Source organism: Eucyclogobius newberryi, unplaced genomic scaffold (assembly GCF_026437365.1).
Source record: "Eucyclogobius newberryi isolate DKJ021-1_F unplaced genomic scaffold, fEucNew1.0.hap1 SCAF_15, whole genome shotgun sequence".
NCBI classification, from domain to species: Eukaryota; Metazoa; Chordata; class Actinopteri; order Gobiiformes; family Gobiidae; genus Eucyclogobius; species Eucyclogobius newberryi.
The window spans coordinates 10,655,487-10,673,448 of NW_027315779.1; the positions used below are offsets into that span (position 1 = coordinate 10,655,487).

The 17,962-nt window shown below is 46.2% G+C and overlaps 1 protein-coding gene across 1 annotated transcript in view; it reads right to left on the minus strand.

Moving 5' to 3' along the window:
* The window catches only part of LOC140360674 (hexokinase-2-like), a 31,427-nt gene extending 15,150 nt beyond the window's left edge, over positions 1-16,277 (minus strand). The window contains exons 1-2 of the mRNA XM_072446000.1: positions 16,213-16,277; positions 13,665-13,734 (exon numbers count right to left, since the gene is read on the minus strand). Coding sequence (XP_072302101.1) covers positions 13,665-13,691 — 27 coding nt within the window. The 5' untranslated portion in view covers positions 13,692-13,734; positions 16,213-16,277. The remainder of the gene's footprint in view (positions 1-13,664; positions 13,735-16,212) is intronic.
* Between the last annotated feature and the right edge of the window lie 1,685 nt (positions 16,278-17,962).

The following is a 17,962-nucleotide window of genomic DNA, read 5'->3' on the forward strand; positions in this document are numbered from 1 at the left end:
CTCCCCACAAGCAGACCCCCATCACTCCGACTCCCATTTAGCGCCTTTAGCCTGTTTTCTATATCTGCCCAATCAAGCTCCTTTGTTCCAAGAAATCTCCCTGCAGCTTTAGCAATGATCCTGATCCTTTCAGTTCTGCTTTGAGTCTGAGCAGCACAGTTTACAACATCCACCATAAAGAGTACAAAATCCTCTCTATCCACAACCAGGGTATTCTCATTAATTCTGGAACCTGCACACTTGGGACCTCCACTCTTGAAACCTTCACACTTCTTGGGAGCCACGCTGGCCTTTCTCATTTCGCCCTGGCTGGGAGCAGCGCTGGCTCCTCTCTCTGTATTTACTCTAAACTCGTTACTTGAAACTTTCTTGACTGCATCTGCATAGGATATACCTTGAGAGACCTTTATTTTCTGCACCTCAGCAGCTCTTTTGCTAAACCTGCATCCCCCGTAGGCAGAGCTATGTTCTTCCCCACAGTTACAGCACTTCAGTTTTGCACCCACGTCACACTTCCCATACTCATGATCTCCTGCACATTTACCACATCTTTGCCTCCCTCTACAAACCGCTGCAATATGCCCAAAGCGCTGGCACTTAAAGCAACGCAGGGGCGGCGGAACATACGGCCTGACGCTATAGCACATGTACCCAATGAACACCTTACTAGGCAGGCACCTCCCTTCAAGTGTTACCATTACCGACAAGCTGTCACATCTTACCCCAAACCGGGTCACCTTCAAACGCCTAGCGTCCACCACCGTAACTCCAGTCAAATTCTCCTTAACTTCATCCACAGACGTCGCCGTAGGGACACCTACGATAACTCCTCTGACCGTGTTTCTTTCAGCATTAGATACAAGAATGTCCTTTCCACCCAGACGTTTAGTTCCAATCGCCTTCCGTTGCTGAGCCGCGTCCTTGCACACGACCAGCAGCGAGCCATCTCTAAGGACACTCGCACTCTTGATCACTCCCACAGCTACAGTTAGGCTCTTTGACAATGCCACTGAATTCCACTCCTTAAAGGATGCACTATCCTGTGCAAGCTTTATGATCACCTTACAGTCTCTGCTCTCACCCCGGATATCAATAGCTTCAGCTTCATCCTGCTGCTCATTCCCAGAACCCTCGGACGAGCTAAGGGACTTTTTACGTTTCCGGGCACGTGCAGGCAGAAAAGGCTGCTCCTCCACGCCGTCCAGAACGTCTTCCATCCCCGATCCACTCTCCTCCGCCATCTCCCGTCTCTCCAGACCGGGTGTTGAGCAAGGTCTCCTCACAGTTGTTTTTCCAATTGTTGCATTACCGCCAGGCGGTTGACATCCGAGTGTGTGCACTTAAAGTTGTGATCTTAAAGTGTGCATGATCTTAAAGTGTGTGATCTTAAAGTGTGTGATCTTAAAGTGTGTGATCTTAAAGTGTGTGATCTTAAAGTGTGTGATCTTGTTGTTGTTGTTGTTTTATGGCGGTTGGCATCCAATTGTTGCATTACCGCCAGACTTTATTCCTGACTTTTCGTAGTCCTCAGACTGTCGTAGTCCGTAAAAGTACTCCTTCCATTGCTTTGGTGTTACAAAGCCCATAAGGTCATGATATGTCTTTGTGACTAGAATAGTTGTTGTTGTTTCAGAGAGAGTCTGAGGACTACGAAACGTCTGAGGAATAAAGTCTGGCGGTAATGCAACACTCGGATGCCAACCGCCATAAAACAACAACAACAACAACAACAACAACCGGCTTTATAGAGTGGATCGGTGGTCGAAGACGTTCTGGACGGCGTGGAGGAGCAGCCTTTTCTGGCTGCACGTGCCCGGAAACGTAAAAAGTCCCTTAGCTCCTCCGAGGGTTCTGGGAATGAGCAGCAGGATGAGGCTGATGCTATTGATATCCGGGGTGAGAGCAGAGACTGTAAGGTGATCATAAAGCTTGCACAGGATAGTGCATCCTTTAAGGAGTGGAATTCAGTGGCATTGTCAAAGAGCCTAACTGTAGCTGTGGGAGTGATCAAGAGTGCGAGTGTCCTTAGAGATGGCTCGCTGCTGGTCGTGTGCAAGGACGCGGCTCAGCAACGGAAAGCGATTGGAACTAAACGTCTGGGTGGAAAGGACATTCTTGTGTCTGATGCTGAAAGAAACACGGTCAGAGGAGTTATCGTAGGTGTCCCTACGGCGACGTCTGTGGATGAAGTTAAGGAGAATTTGACTGGAGCTACGGTGGTGGACGCTAGGCGGTTGAAGGTGACCCGGTCTGGGGTAAGATGTGACAGCTTGTCGGTAATGGTAACACTTGAAGGGAGGTGCCTGCCTAGTAAGGTGTTCATTGGGTTCATGTGCCATGACGTTAGGCCATATGTTCCACCGCCCCTGCGTTGCTTTAAGTGCCAGCGCTTTGGGCATATTGCAGCGGTCTGTAGAGGGAGGCAAAGATGTGGTAAATGGAGGAGATCACGAGTATGGGAAGTGTGACGTGGGAGCAAAACTGAAGTGCTGTAACTGTGGGGAAGAACATAGCTCTGCCTACGGGGGATGCAGGTTTAGCAAAAGAGCTGCTGAGGTGCATAAAATAAAGGTCTCTCAAGGTATATCCTATGCAGATGCAGTCAAGAAAGTTTCAAGTAACGAGTTTAGAGTAAATACAGAGAGAGGAGCCAGCGCTGCTCTCAGCCAGGTCGAAATGAGAAAGGCCAGCGTGGCTCCCAAGAAGTGTGAAGGTTTCAAGAGTGGAGGTCCCAAGTGTGCAGGTTCCAGAATTAATGAGAATACCCTGGTTGTGGATAGAGAGGATTTTGTACTCTTTATGGTGGATGTTGTAAACTGTGCTGCTCAGACTCAAAGCAGAACTGAAAGGATCAGGATCATTGCTAAAGCTGCAGGGAGATTCCTTGGAACAAAGGAGCTTGATTGGGCAGATATAGAAAACAGGCTAAAGGCGCTAAATGGGAGTCGGAGTGATGGGGGTCTGCTTTTGGGGAGTCAGGGTGATCAGAGTGACGAGATGGGGGTGGGGGTGGTCTCCTGTCCTCGTCCAGTCTCGTAGACGCACGGCTACCAAGCAGCGCCATCAGTGGAAATATTAAAGCCTATAGAATGAAGCCTAAAGAATAAAGCTGTACGGTGGAAGCACCGAACGTCAAAGAAGGAGAGGAAGATGAAGAAGAGTCTCCCTGGAATAAAGCCGGTTGTTGTTGTTGTTGTTGTTGTTTTATGGCGGTTGGCATCCAATTGTTGCATTACCGCCAGACTTTATTCCTTAGACTTTTCGCAGTCCTCAGACTGTCGTAGTCCGTAAAAGTACTCCTTCCATTGCTTTGGTGTTACAAAGCCCATGAGGTCATGATATGTCTTTGTGACTAGAATAGTTGTTGTTGTTGTTGTTTTATGGCGGTTGGCATCCGAGTGTTGCATTACCGCCAGACTTTATTCCTCAGACGTTTCGTAGTCCTCAGACTCTCTCTGAAACAACAACTATTCTAGTCACAAAGACATATCATGACCTCATGGGCTTTGTAACACCAAAGCAATGGAAGGAGTACTTTTACGGACTACGACAGTCTGAGGACTACGAAAAGTCTGAGGAATAAAGTCTGGCGGTAATGCAACAATTGGATGCCAACCGCCATAAAACAACAACAACAACAACAACAACAACAACAACAACAACAACCGGCTTTATTCCAGGGAGACTCTTCTTCATCTTCCTCTCCTTCTTTGACGTTCGGTGCTTCCACTGTACAGCTTTATTCTTTAGGCTTCATTCTATAGGCTTTAATATTTCCACTGATGTCGCTGCTTGGTAGCCGTGCGTCTACGAGACTGGGCGAGGACAGGAGACCACCCCCACCCCCATCTCGTCACTCTGATCACTCCGACTCCCATTTAGCGCCTTTAGCCTGTTTTCTATATCTGCCCAATCAAGCTCCTTTGTTCCAAGGAATCTCCCTGCAGCTTTAGCAATGATCCTGATCCTTTCAGTTCTGCTTTGAGTCTGAGCAGCACAGTTTACAACATCCACCATAAAGAGTACAAAATCCTCTCTATCCACAACCAGGGTATTCTCACTAATTCTGGAACCTGCACACTTGGGACCTCCACTCTTGAAACCTTCACACTTCTTGGGAGCCACGCTGGCCTTTCTCATTTCGCCCTGGCAGGGAGCAGCGCTGGCTCCTCTCTCTGTATTTACTCTAAACTCGTTACTTGAAACTTTCTTGACTGCATCTGCATAGGATATACCTTGAGAGACCTTTATTTTATGCACCTCAGCAGCTCTTTTGCTAAATCTGCATCCGCCGTAGGCAGAGCTATGTTCTTCCCCACAGTTACAGCACTTCAGTTTTGCTCCCACGTCACACTTCCCATACTCGTGATCTCCTGCACATTTACCACATCTTTGCCTCCCTCTACAGACCGCTGCAATATGCCCAAAGCGCTGGCACTTAAAGCAACGCAGGGGCGGTGGAACATATGGCCTAACGTCATGGCACATGAACCCAATGAACACCTTACTAGGCAGGCACCTCCCTTCAAGTGTTACCATTACCGACAAGCTGTCACATCTTACCCCAGACCGGGTCACCTTCAACCGCCTAGCGTCCACCACCGTAGCTCCCGCCAAATTCTCCTTAACTTCATCCACAGACGTCGCCGTAGGGACACCTACGATAACTCTCCTCTGACCGTGTTTCTTTCAGCATCAGACACAAGAATGTCCTTTCCACCCAGACGTTTAGTTCCAATCGCCTTCCGTTGCTGAGCCGCGTCCTTGCACACGACCAGCAGCGAGCCATCTCTAAGGACACTCGCACTCTTGATCACTCCCACAGCTACAGTTAGGCTCTTTGACAATGCCACTGAATTCCACTCCTTAAAGGATGCACTATCCTGTGCAAGCTTTATGATCACCTTACAGTCTCTGCTCTCACTCCGGATATCAATAGCTTCAGCCTCATCCTGCTGCTCATTCCCAGAACCCTCGGACGAGCTAAGGGACTTTTTACGTTTCCGGGCACGTGCAGCCAGAAAAGGCTGCTCCTCCACGCCGTCCAGAACGTCTTCGACCACCGATCCACTCTCCTCCGCCATCTCCCGTCTCTCCAGACCGGAGACTAGCTCTTCTTCTTCTTCTTCTTCTTCTTTGGTGTTTTATCGTAGTCCTGTCGCATTAACCAAGAGTGTGGGAGGTGGGGGGTGTTGGAGACTAAAGTTGTGATCTTAAAGTGTGCATGATCTTAAAGTGTGTGATCTTAAAGTGTGTGATCTTAAAGTGTTTGATCTTAAAGTGTGTGATCTTAAAGTGTGTGTGATCTTAAAGTGTGTGATCTTAAAGTGTGTGTGATCTTAAAGTGTGTGATCTTAAAGTGTGCGTGATCTTAAAGTGTGTGTGATCTTAAAGTGTGTGTGATCTTAAAGTGTGTGTGATACGTCATAAGGCGCTGGTACAGCTGGCAGCCCGGTGTAAACGCTCTCTCTTCTTTCTCACACTTATTGTGCTTTATCTCCTATATTTTGTAAATATAATTAGTATATTTTTTCTATTTTACTGTACGATAGGGACACGCGCTGGAATAGTTTTTTAATTCAACTGTTTTTGACTTTTTTCGGCTGGATTTGAGCGTTTTTCGTCGTGTTGTTGTGACGTGAGCTAGCTCCGAGCGAGCCCACCAGCCCCCCCCCGCGCCCTCCGGCCGCCGCTAAAGTACGGCGTCTCGTCGGTACACGTTTATATACACGTTTATATGAAAGAGGAACTTCACGAACGATCGGGACACGCACTGGAATCGCTTTAAATTAACTTGTTTTGACTTTATTCGGCTGGATTGAGTGTTTTCGTCGTGTCGTTGCGATGTGTCTTGGCTCTGAGTCCCCCGGCTCCGGCCCCGCCCCCCGGCCGGCGCCGTACCGCGTTTACACAAAGGAGGAACTCATGAAACTGCGGAGAACAGTCGTCTTACCCGGAGATCGTCACGTTATCCCGGCGGACATCCTAAGGAAAACGCAACGAAGCAGACGGGCTGGACGTAAACTCCGAGAGAAGAGAGGGAAAAACAGGAAGTCGGTTCCCGCCGTAGTCATGGGTAACGTGAGGTCCCTTCAAAATAAAATGACGGAAATAGCGAGCCTCATGCGGTCCCAGAGGATTTATAGGGACAGCAGCGTCTTGATTTTCACAGAGACCTGGTTAACAGCAGAAATGCCAGACTCTATTGTAGGTTTGGACAATTTTCATCTGCTGTGGGCGGACAGAACGAGAGAATGCTTGAAGAAAAGAGGTGGAGGTCTGGCGGTGTATGTGAACACAAGCTGGTCCAAACCCGAACACTGCACAGTGAGGGAGCGGCTATGTAACAAGGATATTGAACTATTGGCTATTGGCATGAGGCCATATTATCTGCCCCGGGAGTTCTCACATGTGATTTTGATCGCAGTCTATGTGGCCCCGTCTGCCAATGCTGAAAATGCTTGTGAAGCACTGCTCTCCTGCACTTGTAGGCTGCAAACATGGCATCCACAGGCTCTCTTCCTCATCTCTGGTGACTTTAACCACGCTTCTCCCTCTTCTGTTCTACCAACATACACCCAGTATGTTACCTGCCCCACCAGAGAGAATAGAACATTGGACTTGTTTTTTGCCAACACCAAGGAGGCTTATTCTTCTTCCCCCCTCCCTCCCCTGGGCAGCTCGGACCACAACCTTGTACATCTGAGGCCTGTGTATGAACCCATCGTGCGCAGGCAGCCTGTGGTGTCCCGTGAGGTGAGGATGTGGTCTGCTGAGAGCGAGGAGGCTCTGAGGGACTGCTTCAGCACCACTGTCTGGACTGAGCTTTATGACCCACATGGGGAGGACATCAACACCATCACAGAGTGCATCACAGACTACATCAACTTCTGTTTTGAGAACATTGTTCCCTCCCGGACGGTGCGGTGTTTTCCAAACAACAAGCCATGGATTAACCGTGGACTGAAGGCTCTGCTGAAGGAGAAGAAGAGAGCCTTCAGGTCAGGGAACAAGGAGGAGCTGAGGACTGTGCAGAAGGAGCTGAGGAGGAAGATCAGGCAGGCTGAGGCCGGCTACAAGAGGAGGATGGAGGAGCAGCTGCAGCAAAAGAACATTCAGGGAGTGTGGAGGAGCCTGAAAACCATCTCGGGCTTCAAAATCCCCCCTGCCCAGACAGAGGGGGATCTACAGTGGGTGAATGATTTAAATGCTCACTTCTTGAGGTTTGATCGGTCACCCGCCCCTCCCCCTGCACAGCTGCATGCTCCCTCTTCCACAGCTGGACAATGCCCTGCATCTGTTCCTCTTCGCTTATCTGCCCTGGACCATCAGCTCCCCACTTCGCCTGGACTCACCCATCCCCCCAGCACACGGTCCCCCTGCCAACCACTGACTGTCACAGCAGCACAGGTGAGGAGTGAGCTGAAGAGGATTAAAGTGAGGAAGGCAGCAGGACCTGATGGCATCAGCCCCAGGCTCCTTAAGTCCTGCGCAGATGAACTGTGTGGAGTTGTGGAGCATGTCTTCAACATGAGCCTGAAGCTGAGGGTGGTACCACAGGTCTGGAAGACCTCCTGTCTGGTACCTGTGCCTAAGACACCGCGCCCCAAAGACCTCAACGGCTTCAGGCCAGTGGCTCTCCACCTGATGAAGACACTGGAGCGGCTAGTCCTGGACCACCTCCGCTCCACCGTGAGCTCAGCCATGGACCCGCTGCAGTTTGCATATCGGTCTGGCATCGGAGTGGAGGACGCCATCATCTCCCTGCTGCACGGCTCTCTCTCTCACCTGGAAAAGCCTGGCAGCTCTGTGAGGATTCTGTTCTTCGATCTTTCCAGCGCCTTCAACACCATCCAGCCGCTGCTCCTGAGGGACAAGCTGGAGACGGCTGGTGTGGAGTATGACCTGGCAGAATGGATCCTGGACTACCTCACAGACCGACCCCAGTTTGTGAGAGCCCGGAACTGTGTGTCTGACACTCGGACCTGCAGTGTGGGGGCGCCCCAGGGCACTGTCCTCGCGCCCTTTCTCTTCACCCTTTACACTGCAGACTTCAGACATGACACGGACAGCTGTGTCCTGCAGAAGTTCTCTGACGACTCTGCCATCATCGGACTCATCACGGACGACGATGATGCGGAGTACAGAGGACTGGCGCAGGACTTTGTGGACTGGTGTCAGCGGAACCACCTCCTCATCAACGCGGGGAAGACCAAGGAGATGGTGGTGGATTTCCGCAGACGCCACTCTGCTGCCTCCACACCAGTGAACATCCTGGGACGGGACATTGAGAGAGTGGACTCATACAAGTACCTGGGTGTTCATCTGAACCACAAACTGGACTGGACTCATAACACAGACGCACTGTACAGGAAGAGCCAGAGTCGGCTCTACCTCCTGAGGAGACTCAGGTCTTTTGGAGTGACAGGGCCACTCCTGAAGACCTTCTACGACTCTGTGGTGGCATCAGCCCTCCTGTATGGTGTTGCCTGCTGGAGCAGCAGCATCACAGAGAGGGAGAGGAGGAAGCTGGACAGAGTCATCAAGAAGTCCAGCTCCGTCCTGGGCTGTGCTCTGGACTCGGTGCAGGAGGTGGGGGACAGGAGGGTCCTGGCTAGATTCACATCTATGCTGGACCATGAGTGTCACCCCCTGCAGGACACTCTGTCCACTCTGGAGAGCAGCTTCAGTGAGAGACTGATCCACCCTCGATGTGTGAAGGAAAGGTTCCGTAGGTCTTTCCTTCCTGCTGCTGTCAGACTTTATAACAAAAACTGTTAGTACTGAACACTCGCAATACTGACCTAACCATGTGCAATTCTGTCATATGTGTAATTGCTGTTGGAATTCATGTGCAATCTATGTGCTGTCGTGACACATATTCATGTGCAATTACTGTCGTGATCACATGCAATGGTATTTATGTATTTATTTGTCTATGGGAGTTTTTATTTATTTATAGGAGATCTTCTACTGAAAGTGTTTTTCAGACTTCCTATAAGTGATCTGTTCTTCTGTATCTACCTCTGTATCTACCTGCGTTGCACCAATGAAATTTCCCCATGTGGGACAATAAAGGAATATCTTATCTTATCTTATCTTATCTTAAAGTGTGTGTGATCTTAAAGTGTGCGTGATCTTAAAGTGTGCGTGATCTTAAAGTGTGTGATCTTAAAGTGTGTGATCTTAAAGTTGTGATCTTAAAGTGTGCATGATCTTAAAGTGTGTGATCTTAAAGTGTGTGATCTTAAAGTGTGTGTGATCTTAAAGTGTGTGTGATCTTAAAGTGTGCGATCTTAAAGTGTGTGATCTTAAAGTGTGCATGATCTTAAAGTGTGTGATCTTAAAGTGTGTGTGATCTTAAAGTGTGCATGATCTTAAAGTGTGTGATCTTAAAGTGTGTGTGATCTTAAAGTGTGTGATCTTAAAGTGTGTGATCTTAAAGTGTGTGATCTTAAAGTGTGCATGATCTTAAAGTGTGTGATCTTAAAGTGTGTGATCTTAAAGTGTGTGATCTTAAAGTGTGTGATCTTAAAGTGTGCATGATCTTAAAGTGTGTGATCTTAAAGTGTGTGTGATCTTAAAGTGTGTGATCTTAAAGTGTGTGATCTTAAAGTGTGTGATCTTAAAGTGTGTGATCTTAAAGTGTGTGATCTTAAAGTGTGTGTGATCTTAAAGTGTGTGATCTTAAAGTGTGTGTGATCTTAAAGTGTGTGTGATCTTAAAGTGTGTGATCTTAAAGTGTGCGTGATCTTAAAGTGTGTGTGATCTTAAAGTGTGTGATCTTAAAGTGTGCGTGATCTTAAAGTGTGCGTGATCTTGAAGTGTGCGTGATCTTAAAGTGTGTGATCTTAAAGTGTGTGATCTTAAAGTGTGTGATCTTAAAGTGTGCGTGATCTTAAAGTGTGTGATCTTAAAGTGTGTGATCTTAAAGTGTGCGTGATCTTAAAGTGTGTGATCTTAAAGTGTGTGATCTTAAAGTGTGTGTGATCTTAAAGTGTGCGTAATCTTAAAGTGTGCGTGATCTTAAAGTGTGTGTGATCTTAAAGTGTGTGTGATCTTAAAGTGTGTGTGATCTTAAAGTGTGCGTGATCTTAAAGTGTGCGTGATCTTAAAGTGTGCGTGATCTTAAAGTGTGTGATCTTAAAGTGTGTGATCTTAAAGTGTGTGATCTTAAAGTGTGCGTGATCTTAAAGTGTGTGATCTTAAAGTGTGTGATCTTAAAGTGTGCGTGATCTTAAAGTGTGTGATCTTAAAGTGTGTGATCTTAAAGTGTGTGTGATCTTAAAGTGTGCGTAATCTTAAAGTGTGTGTGATCTTAAAGTGTGTGTGATCTTAAAGTGTGTGTGATCTTAAAGTGTGTGTGATCTTAAAGTGTGTGTGAACATGTGATGTTTGTGTCAGACTCGCTCTGCACGATGTGACATGAGTGACATGTTCTGACCCTGATCATCTTCCTCAGATTAAAGATTTGTGTTTTCTGACGTCAGATTGTCTAAAACATGTGGAGACAAGAGACGGGCGTGACTCAGGTCTAAACCAGGTCTAAACCAGGACTAAACCAGGTCCAAACCAGGTCTAAACCAGGACTAAACCAGGTCCAAACCAGGTCTAAACCAGGACTAAACCAGGTCTAAACCAGGTCTAAACCAGGACTAAACCAGGTCTAAACCAGGACTAAACCAGGTCTAAACCAGGACTAAACCAGGACTAAACCAGGTCTAAACCAGGACTAAACAAGGACTAAACAGGTCTAAACCAGGTCTAAACCAAGACTAAACCAGGTGTGAACCAGGACTAAACCAGGACTAAACCAGGTCCAAACCAGGTCTAAACCAGGACTAAACCAGGTCTAAACCAGGTCTAAACCAGGACTAAACCAGGTCTAAACCAGGACTAAACCAGGTCTAAACCAGGACTAAACCAGGGCTAAACCAGGTCTAAACCAGGACTAAACCAGGTCTAAACAGGTCTAAACCAGGTCTAAACCAAGACTAAACCAGGTGTGAACCAGGACTAAACCAGGACTAAAGCAGGACTAAACCAGGTCTAAACCAGGACTAAACCAGGTGTGAACCAGGTCTGAACCAGGTCTGAACCAGGTCTAAACCAGGACTAAACCAGGTGTGAACCAGGTGTGAACCAGGACTAAACCAGGTCTAAACAGGTCTAAACCAGGTCTAAACCAAGACTAAACCAGGTGTGAACCAGGACTAAACCAGGACTAAACCAGGACTAAACCAGGTCTAAACCAGGTCTAAGGTCTAAACCAGGTCTAAACCAGGTCTAAACCAGGTCTGAACCAGGTCTAAACCAGGTCTAAACCAGGACTTAACCAGGACTAAACCAGGTCTAAACCAGGTCTGAACCAGGTCTAAACCAGGTCTAAACCAGGACTAAACCAGGACTAAACCAGGACTGAACCAACATCAAGTCCCAATGGAAAAGTACAGATGATCAAATACTCCATTAAACAAATACACAAATGATACAGGACAAAGACATAATATTTGTACTTTACAGTATATGAAGTAGTATATAAAGTAGAGGGAGTTTGCAAGGGTTTGGCTTTGGGAAACAGCTCTACAGACTTCATTACGAGCCTCGTCTGTTTTATTCGTCTTGTGCAATGCCCATTAAACGAATGACAGAAACTCGCTGCAAGAGTTTGTCGAGACATGTCGTGAAACAAACACCGCGCTTTATGCAACGATCGGAACAAACGGAATGAAACATTGAGCAAGAACTTAGCAACGAAACCCTCGGACGAAGCGAGCCGCGGTGACGAGACACGCCTGAAGATTTAAAACAAATACCCCACAGTCATCGGGACTTGTGTGTGAGGTTTGGGCGGAGCTACAGATTATGTTCTTTCATTTGCAGTTTGTTTTAAGATCAAGATTAATTTTACAAGCCTTGACCTGTTGAAGCAGGGGTGGGCAATTATTTTCTTCCGAGGGCCATATTCGAATCCAGGCAAGTAGCGGAGGGCTGGCCCGCGATCATTGGTGTGAAAAAAAAAATCCAAAAAATTAAATATCAAATAAAATATCACTTTTCTGTCAAACATAGGCAATTAAATCTATTATTTTCATTTATTTCAAGTCATATTCATTAAGGATACAAGTGCAGACAGATGCCTGAGGGCAAAAAAGGAAGGGAAAAAAAATAAAGGATTTTTTTTTTTTTTAATATTACTTGGACAAGCTTGGCGGGCCGGATTGAAAGGCCAGGCGGGCCGGATGTGGCCCGCGGGCCGTAGTTTGCCCACCCCTATGTTAAAGGTGGAATGGACGATTTTTTTCAGCAATTTTTTTTATCATATTTCCTCGTGGCGTGGATAAATCATTTGTCCTGCCACGTATCAATCATAAAACGCACCTATCGCTCACCTGCAGCCGCGTGCGGTTCGTCCCCACGTTTCCACGTGCCTAAGCGCATGGATCTATCACAATATAGTTCCCTCAGTGTACGGGACAAAATGAAGACGGAGAAAGACAGTTCGAGCTGACGCAGAAGTGGACAGAAATCTACGGGAGACGAGCGATGCGATGCGCTCCGTTGCGCTAATAAACAAACACACGTGTGTGTTGTATCAGTCCGCACGGGGAGGGCGCATGTGCACTTCCACCTGCGTTCTCAAATCGCCGAAAAATCGTCCATTGCGCCTTTAAAGTGACGTATGACAGGGTTTTACCATTCTCTAATTTAGACTTTATTTGGTGCGTTTATACCTGTTGTACATATACATTATAGTTTTACACCGATCGAGCAGTTATTTGTGGAGAAAAGGTTGAAAAATCTGTAGAAAATGACAGGAAGTGACATCACACCAGGGACTCTCATTCCAGTCAAAGTTTACGCAGAATTTACACAAAGAAACAACTTTTTTGACTCTAAACATTAATTCAACAAAATAAAGTTGCTCTCATATATTTTTATTTGTCAAATTAAAAATTAACAGTACATGAGTTTTGGCCCAGTAATTAGTGTGATGTCATCAATTACAAACAGGAAGTACTTTAAAATAAATTCTATTCTGCAATATTTTTTTTAATAATTTTATGCAAAATGTAAAATATATTTATCTTAACTCCATTTTAGTTCAATGAGTCGTCCAACCTGTAGGGGGCGCTTTAAACTAATCTAAAGGTCTAAACTCCAGGGTGAAAGTAAAGCCGTTGTGACTCGTGTTGTTCATGTTTCTTGTATTAACACTTTGCATCGTCGCTGGGGGTGTGGCCCTTGCTAGTGAAGGATGTCTGTGCCAAATGGAGGCAGTTTTGGAGCTCCCGGAACTCGAGACCCCCATCTAGGAGATTCATTAGAATAATAATTAGAAGAGGGAGGGGAGGAGGGGAACAAAGTCACGAACGCTGATGTGTGTGACCCGGACGTCTAAACAGTGTAGCCACAGGAAGGGGCGTGAAAGGGGTGTGGTCCTGCTCCAAAACTTTAAATAACAAACATATTTTCATTTCTTGCCATTCTAAACAAAAAAGCCAATGATGGTGACCTCTGACTGTAAGAGTGTTACTCTGCCGTAGACTTACAGGTTTCACAATGTGTGGCACAACTATAACTTACCTCATTTTAACCGCCGGACGTTGCCAAAATACAGAAAAAACCTTTGGTTGTTAAATGTAAATTGAATACAATTTTACCTTTGCCAAAGTCGCGTCTTCACACATTCTGTGGTTTGAGCTGTTTGGACTGTTTCTGTGGAAATAAGTGCTGGAAAAAAAAACAAAAAAACAATTTTATTATTTCAATTAAGTGCAATAGTTAAAACTACAACAATAACAACAACAACATCTTCTTCCTGTGTTGGACCTGCTTTAGTCCTGATCTAGTTCTGCTTTAGAGCTACACCAGGCCTCGTTCAAAACAAGTCACATTGTATGATTTTTTTATCATTTATTTGTATGACGAGTGGGGTCAAATGTGACGTCATCATGCTTTAACCCTACGCGGGTCAAATGTGACTTCATCATACTTTAAACAGAACTAAATATGTAGATTTATGCACAATTTATTCATTATTTCAAAATCCTGGTTTAACAGAAACTAGAAATGTACATTTTTTTGGAGGAAGAGAAGAAGAGGAGCTGAAAGTGAAAGCGGTCTAAAGTCTCCTGAGGTCACGACCTTTTGGGTATCGCTCACGTGACTTTAGTTCCACATCTTATTCCTTTTGAAAGTCTTTACACGAGAACGAGTCCGGCTCAGTAACACAAACATGTTGAAAAATGATGACCAGGACAGGTAACCATGGCGCCCAATGGAAACGCTTCATCAGCTGAAGAAAGGTTTGGGTTGAACTTGAATCAAAGCCCTAAACCCTGAAGCGGGATTCTTGTGTGGAGACGCTGTAATGTCCCGGCGATAACAGCAGGTGGAGTCAAGTTCTCTAAACTCTCTGACTCTTCGGTCAGAACACGCCTCATGACGTCTGGGAAACGACAGAGATTTGACTGCCAAAACAAATGTAGCATCAGAGCCATTATTTCACTCTTGACACGCCCAAAACAAACAGCAGAACTCACTAATTACATAGAGCGACAGTAACTAAAAAAACACCTTGAAGTGACGTGACATTTTTAAGATCGTTTTAACCTGGTTGAAATGTGACGTTTCCATAGAGAATATTCACTCATGTCATTGATGGAAATAACTAAGAGTTAATTCTGATTTATTGACGACTTAACAACGTTTGGAGATTCCTTTTCGCGTCTTCCGACTTGAACACGTAAAAGTTGTATCTTTTCCGAAGGATGTGGCGCGTGTAAATGGCATCCGGAAATATTTAAAGTATTTAAACAAGAACGGCAGACCAAACCAGTTCGTCCACAAGCGCACGTCACAATGGAGGTTAAAGTGTGAGTCAAGTGTGCGTAAAGAGTGCGTTAAGTGTGCTTAAAGTGTGTGTAAAGAGTGAGTCCAGTGTGTGTAAAGTGTGCGTTAAGTGTGCTTCAAGTGTGAGTCAAGTGTGCTTCAAGTGTGAGTCAAGTGTGCTTAAAGTGTGTGTAAAGAGTGAGTCCAGTGTGTGTAAAGTGTGTGTTAAGTGTGCTTCAAGTGTGAGTCAAGTGTGCTTAAAGTGTGAGTCAAGTGTGCTTAAAGTGTGTGTAAAGAGTGAGTCCAGTGTGTGTAAAGTGTGCGTTAAGTGTGCTTAAAGTGTGTGTAAAGAGTGCGTTAAGTGTGCTTAAAGTGTGTGTAAAGAGTGAATCCAGTGTGTGTAAAGTGTGCGTTAAGTGTGCTTAAAGTGTGTGTAAAGAGTGAATCCAGTGTGTGTAAAGTGTGCGTTAAGTGTGCTTAAAGTGTGTGTAAAGAGTGAATCCAGTGTGTGTAAAGTGTGCGTTAAGTGTGCTTAAAGTGTGTGTAAAGAGTGAATCCAGTGTGTGTAAAGTGTGCGTTAAGTGTGCTTAAAGTGTGTGTAAAGAGTGTGTAAAGAGTGAGTCAAGTGTGCTTAAAGTGCGTTAAGTGTGCTTAAAGTATGTGTAAAGAGTGTGTAAAGAGTGAGTCAAGTGTGCTTAAAGTGTGTAAAGAGTGCGTAAAGTGTGCGTAAAGAGTGTGTAAAGTGTGCGGAAAGAGTGCGGAAAGTGTGCGTAAAGAGTGTGTAACGAGTGCGTAAAGTGTGGGTAAAGAGTGTGTAAAGAGTGTGTAAAGAGTGCGTAAAGTGTGCGTAAAGAGTGTGTAAAGAGTGTGTAAAGAGTGCGTAAAGTGTGGATAAAGAGTGCGTAACGAGTGCGTAAAGTGTGCGTAAAGAGTGCGTAAAGTGTGCGTAAAGAGTGCGTAAAGAGTACGTAAAGAGTGCGTAAAGTGTGGGTAAAGAGTGCGTAAAGTGTGCGTAAAGAGTGCGTAAAGTGTGGGTAAAGAGTGCGTAAAGTGTGCGTAAAGAGTGCGTAAAGTGTGGGTAAAGAGTGCGTAAAGTGTGCGTAAAGAGTGCGTAAAGAGTGCGTAAAGTGTGGGTAAAGAGTGCGTAAAGTGTGCGTAAAGAGTGTGTAAAGAGTGCGTAAAGTGTGCGTAAAGAGTGTGTAAAGAGTGCGTAAAGTGTGTGTAAAGAGTGCGTAAAGTGTGCGTAAAGTGTGTGTAAAGAGTACAGAAAGAGAGTGCGTAAAAAGTGCGTAAAGAGTACGGAAAGAGTGAAATGAATCGCACCTTCACAATCACGGCTTTTAATTGAACACTACTCCAGTCCGGACACATTCTCACCTGCTGCGGTTTGTCCTGCTGCGTAAACGTTGATCCAAAGAGAAGTTTCGCCTGGAGCTCGTGCGCTGCTGCGTCTAAAGAAACTCAGATGCTCACGCGCTTTTGCCATTTTAGAAACAGGTTCATGGTTCACGCCCACTTGACAAAATAATGATAAAAGCAGAAGCGGCGGGGCGGACGCACGTGACGCAAAGTGCCGCATCAGTGACTAGAGCAGAGCGCGCGCCTCTTGGGGACACGCACCGTCAACAGAATAAATTAACAAAAACACGAATAAATAAATGAATGCTAAAATAAGTGAATTAAGTGGAATAAGTGAAAAAATGAAATAAGTGAAAAAAATGAAATAAATGAAATAAATGAAAAAAACGAATAAGTGACATAACTGAAATAAGTGAAATAAGTGAAAAAAATGAAATAAGTTAAATAAATGAAATAAGTGGGGAAAAATGAAATAAGTGAAATAAATGAAATAAGTGAAACAAATGAAATAAGTGAAATAAATGAAATAAATGAAATAAGTGAAATAAATGAAATAAGTGAAAAAAATGAAATAAGTGAAAAAAATGAAATAAGTGAGGGGAAATGAAATAAGTGAAATAATTGAAATACAGAGACAGCTCTCCCTCATCTGCTTTGATCCTGCATCAGAAAGGGATGGAATGTTGTTTTTTGTTGAAGACGCACGGCACTATCGCCACAACGATATTGATTTCGCGGTACGATATTGCGATCATTTCAGAGGTAAACAGAAATGCCTTGTGAATGATTATTGTAATATTCCAAAGACTTCAAAGAGCAAACTTGTCCCAAAGGATCTGGTCCTAAACATAATCCCAGTTTTATGCTGATGGTGGAAGCGGCTCGTGTGTGGCAAGTGGCAGAAGCGGCTCGTGTGTGGCAGAAGCGGCTCGTGTGTGGCAGAAGTGGCAGAAGCGGCTCGTGTGTGGCAGAAGCGGCTCGTGTGTGGCAGAAGCGGCTCGTGTGTGGCAGAAGTGGCAGAAGCGGCTCGTGTGTGGCAGAAGTGGCTCGTGTGTGGCAGAAGTGGCTCGTGTGTGGCAGAAGTGGCTCGTGTGTGGCAGAAGTGGCTCGTGTGTGGCAGAAGCGGCTCGTGTGTGGCAGAAGCGGCTCGTGTGTGGCAGAAGTGGCTCGTGTGTGGCAGAAGTGGCTCGTGTGTGGCAGAAGTGGCAGAAGCGGCTCGTGTGTGGCAGAAGTGGCTCGTGTGTGGCAGAAGTGGCTCGTGTGTGGCAGAAGTGGCTCGTGTGTGGCAGAAGTGGCTCGTGTGTGGCAGAAGCGGCTCGTGTGTGGCAGAAGCGGCTCGTGTGTGGCAGAAGTGGCAGAAGCGGCTCGTGTGTGGCAGAAGCGGCTCGTGTGTGGCAGAAGTGGCAGAAGCGGCTCGTGTGTGGCAGAAGTGGCTCGTGTGTGGCAGAAGCGGCTCGTGTGTGGCAGAAGTGGCTCGTGTGTGGCAGAAGCGGCTCGTGTGTGGCAGAAGTGGCTCGTGTGTGGCAGAAGCGGCTCGTGTGTGGCAGAAGCGGCTCGTGTGTGGCAGAAGTGGCTCGTGTGTGGCAGAAGTGGCTCGTGTGTGGCAGAAGTGGCTCGTGTGTGGCAGAAGTGGCAGAAGCGGCTCGTGTGTGGCAGAAGCGGCTCGTGTGTGGCAGAAGTGGCTCGTGTGTGGCAGAAGTGGCTCGTGTGTGGCAGAAGTGGCTCGTGTGTGGCAGAAGCGGCTCGTGTGTGGCAGAAGCGGCTCGTG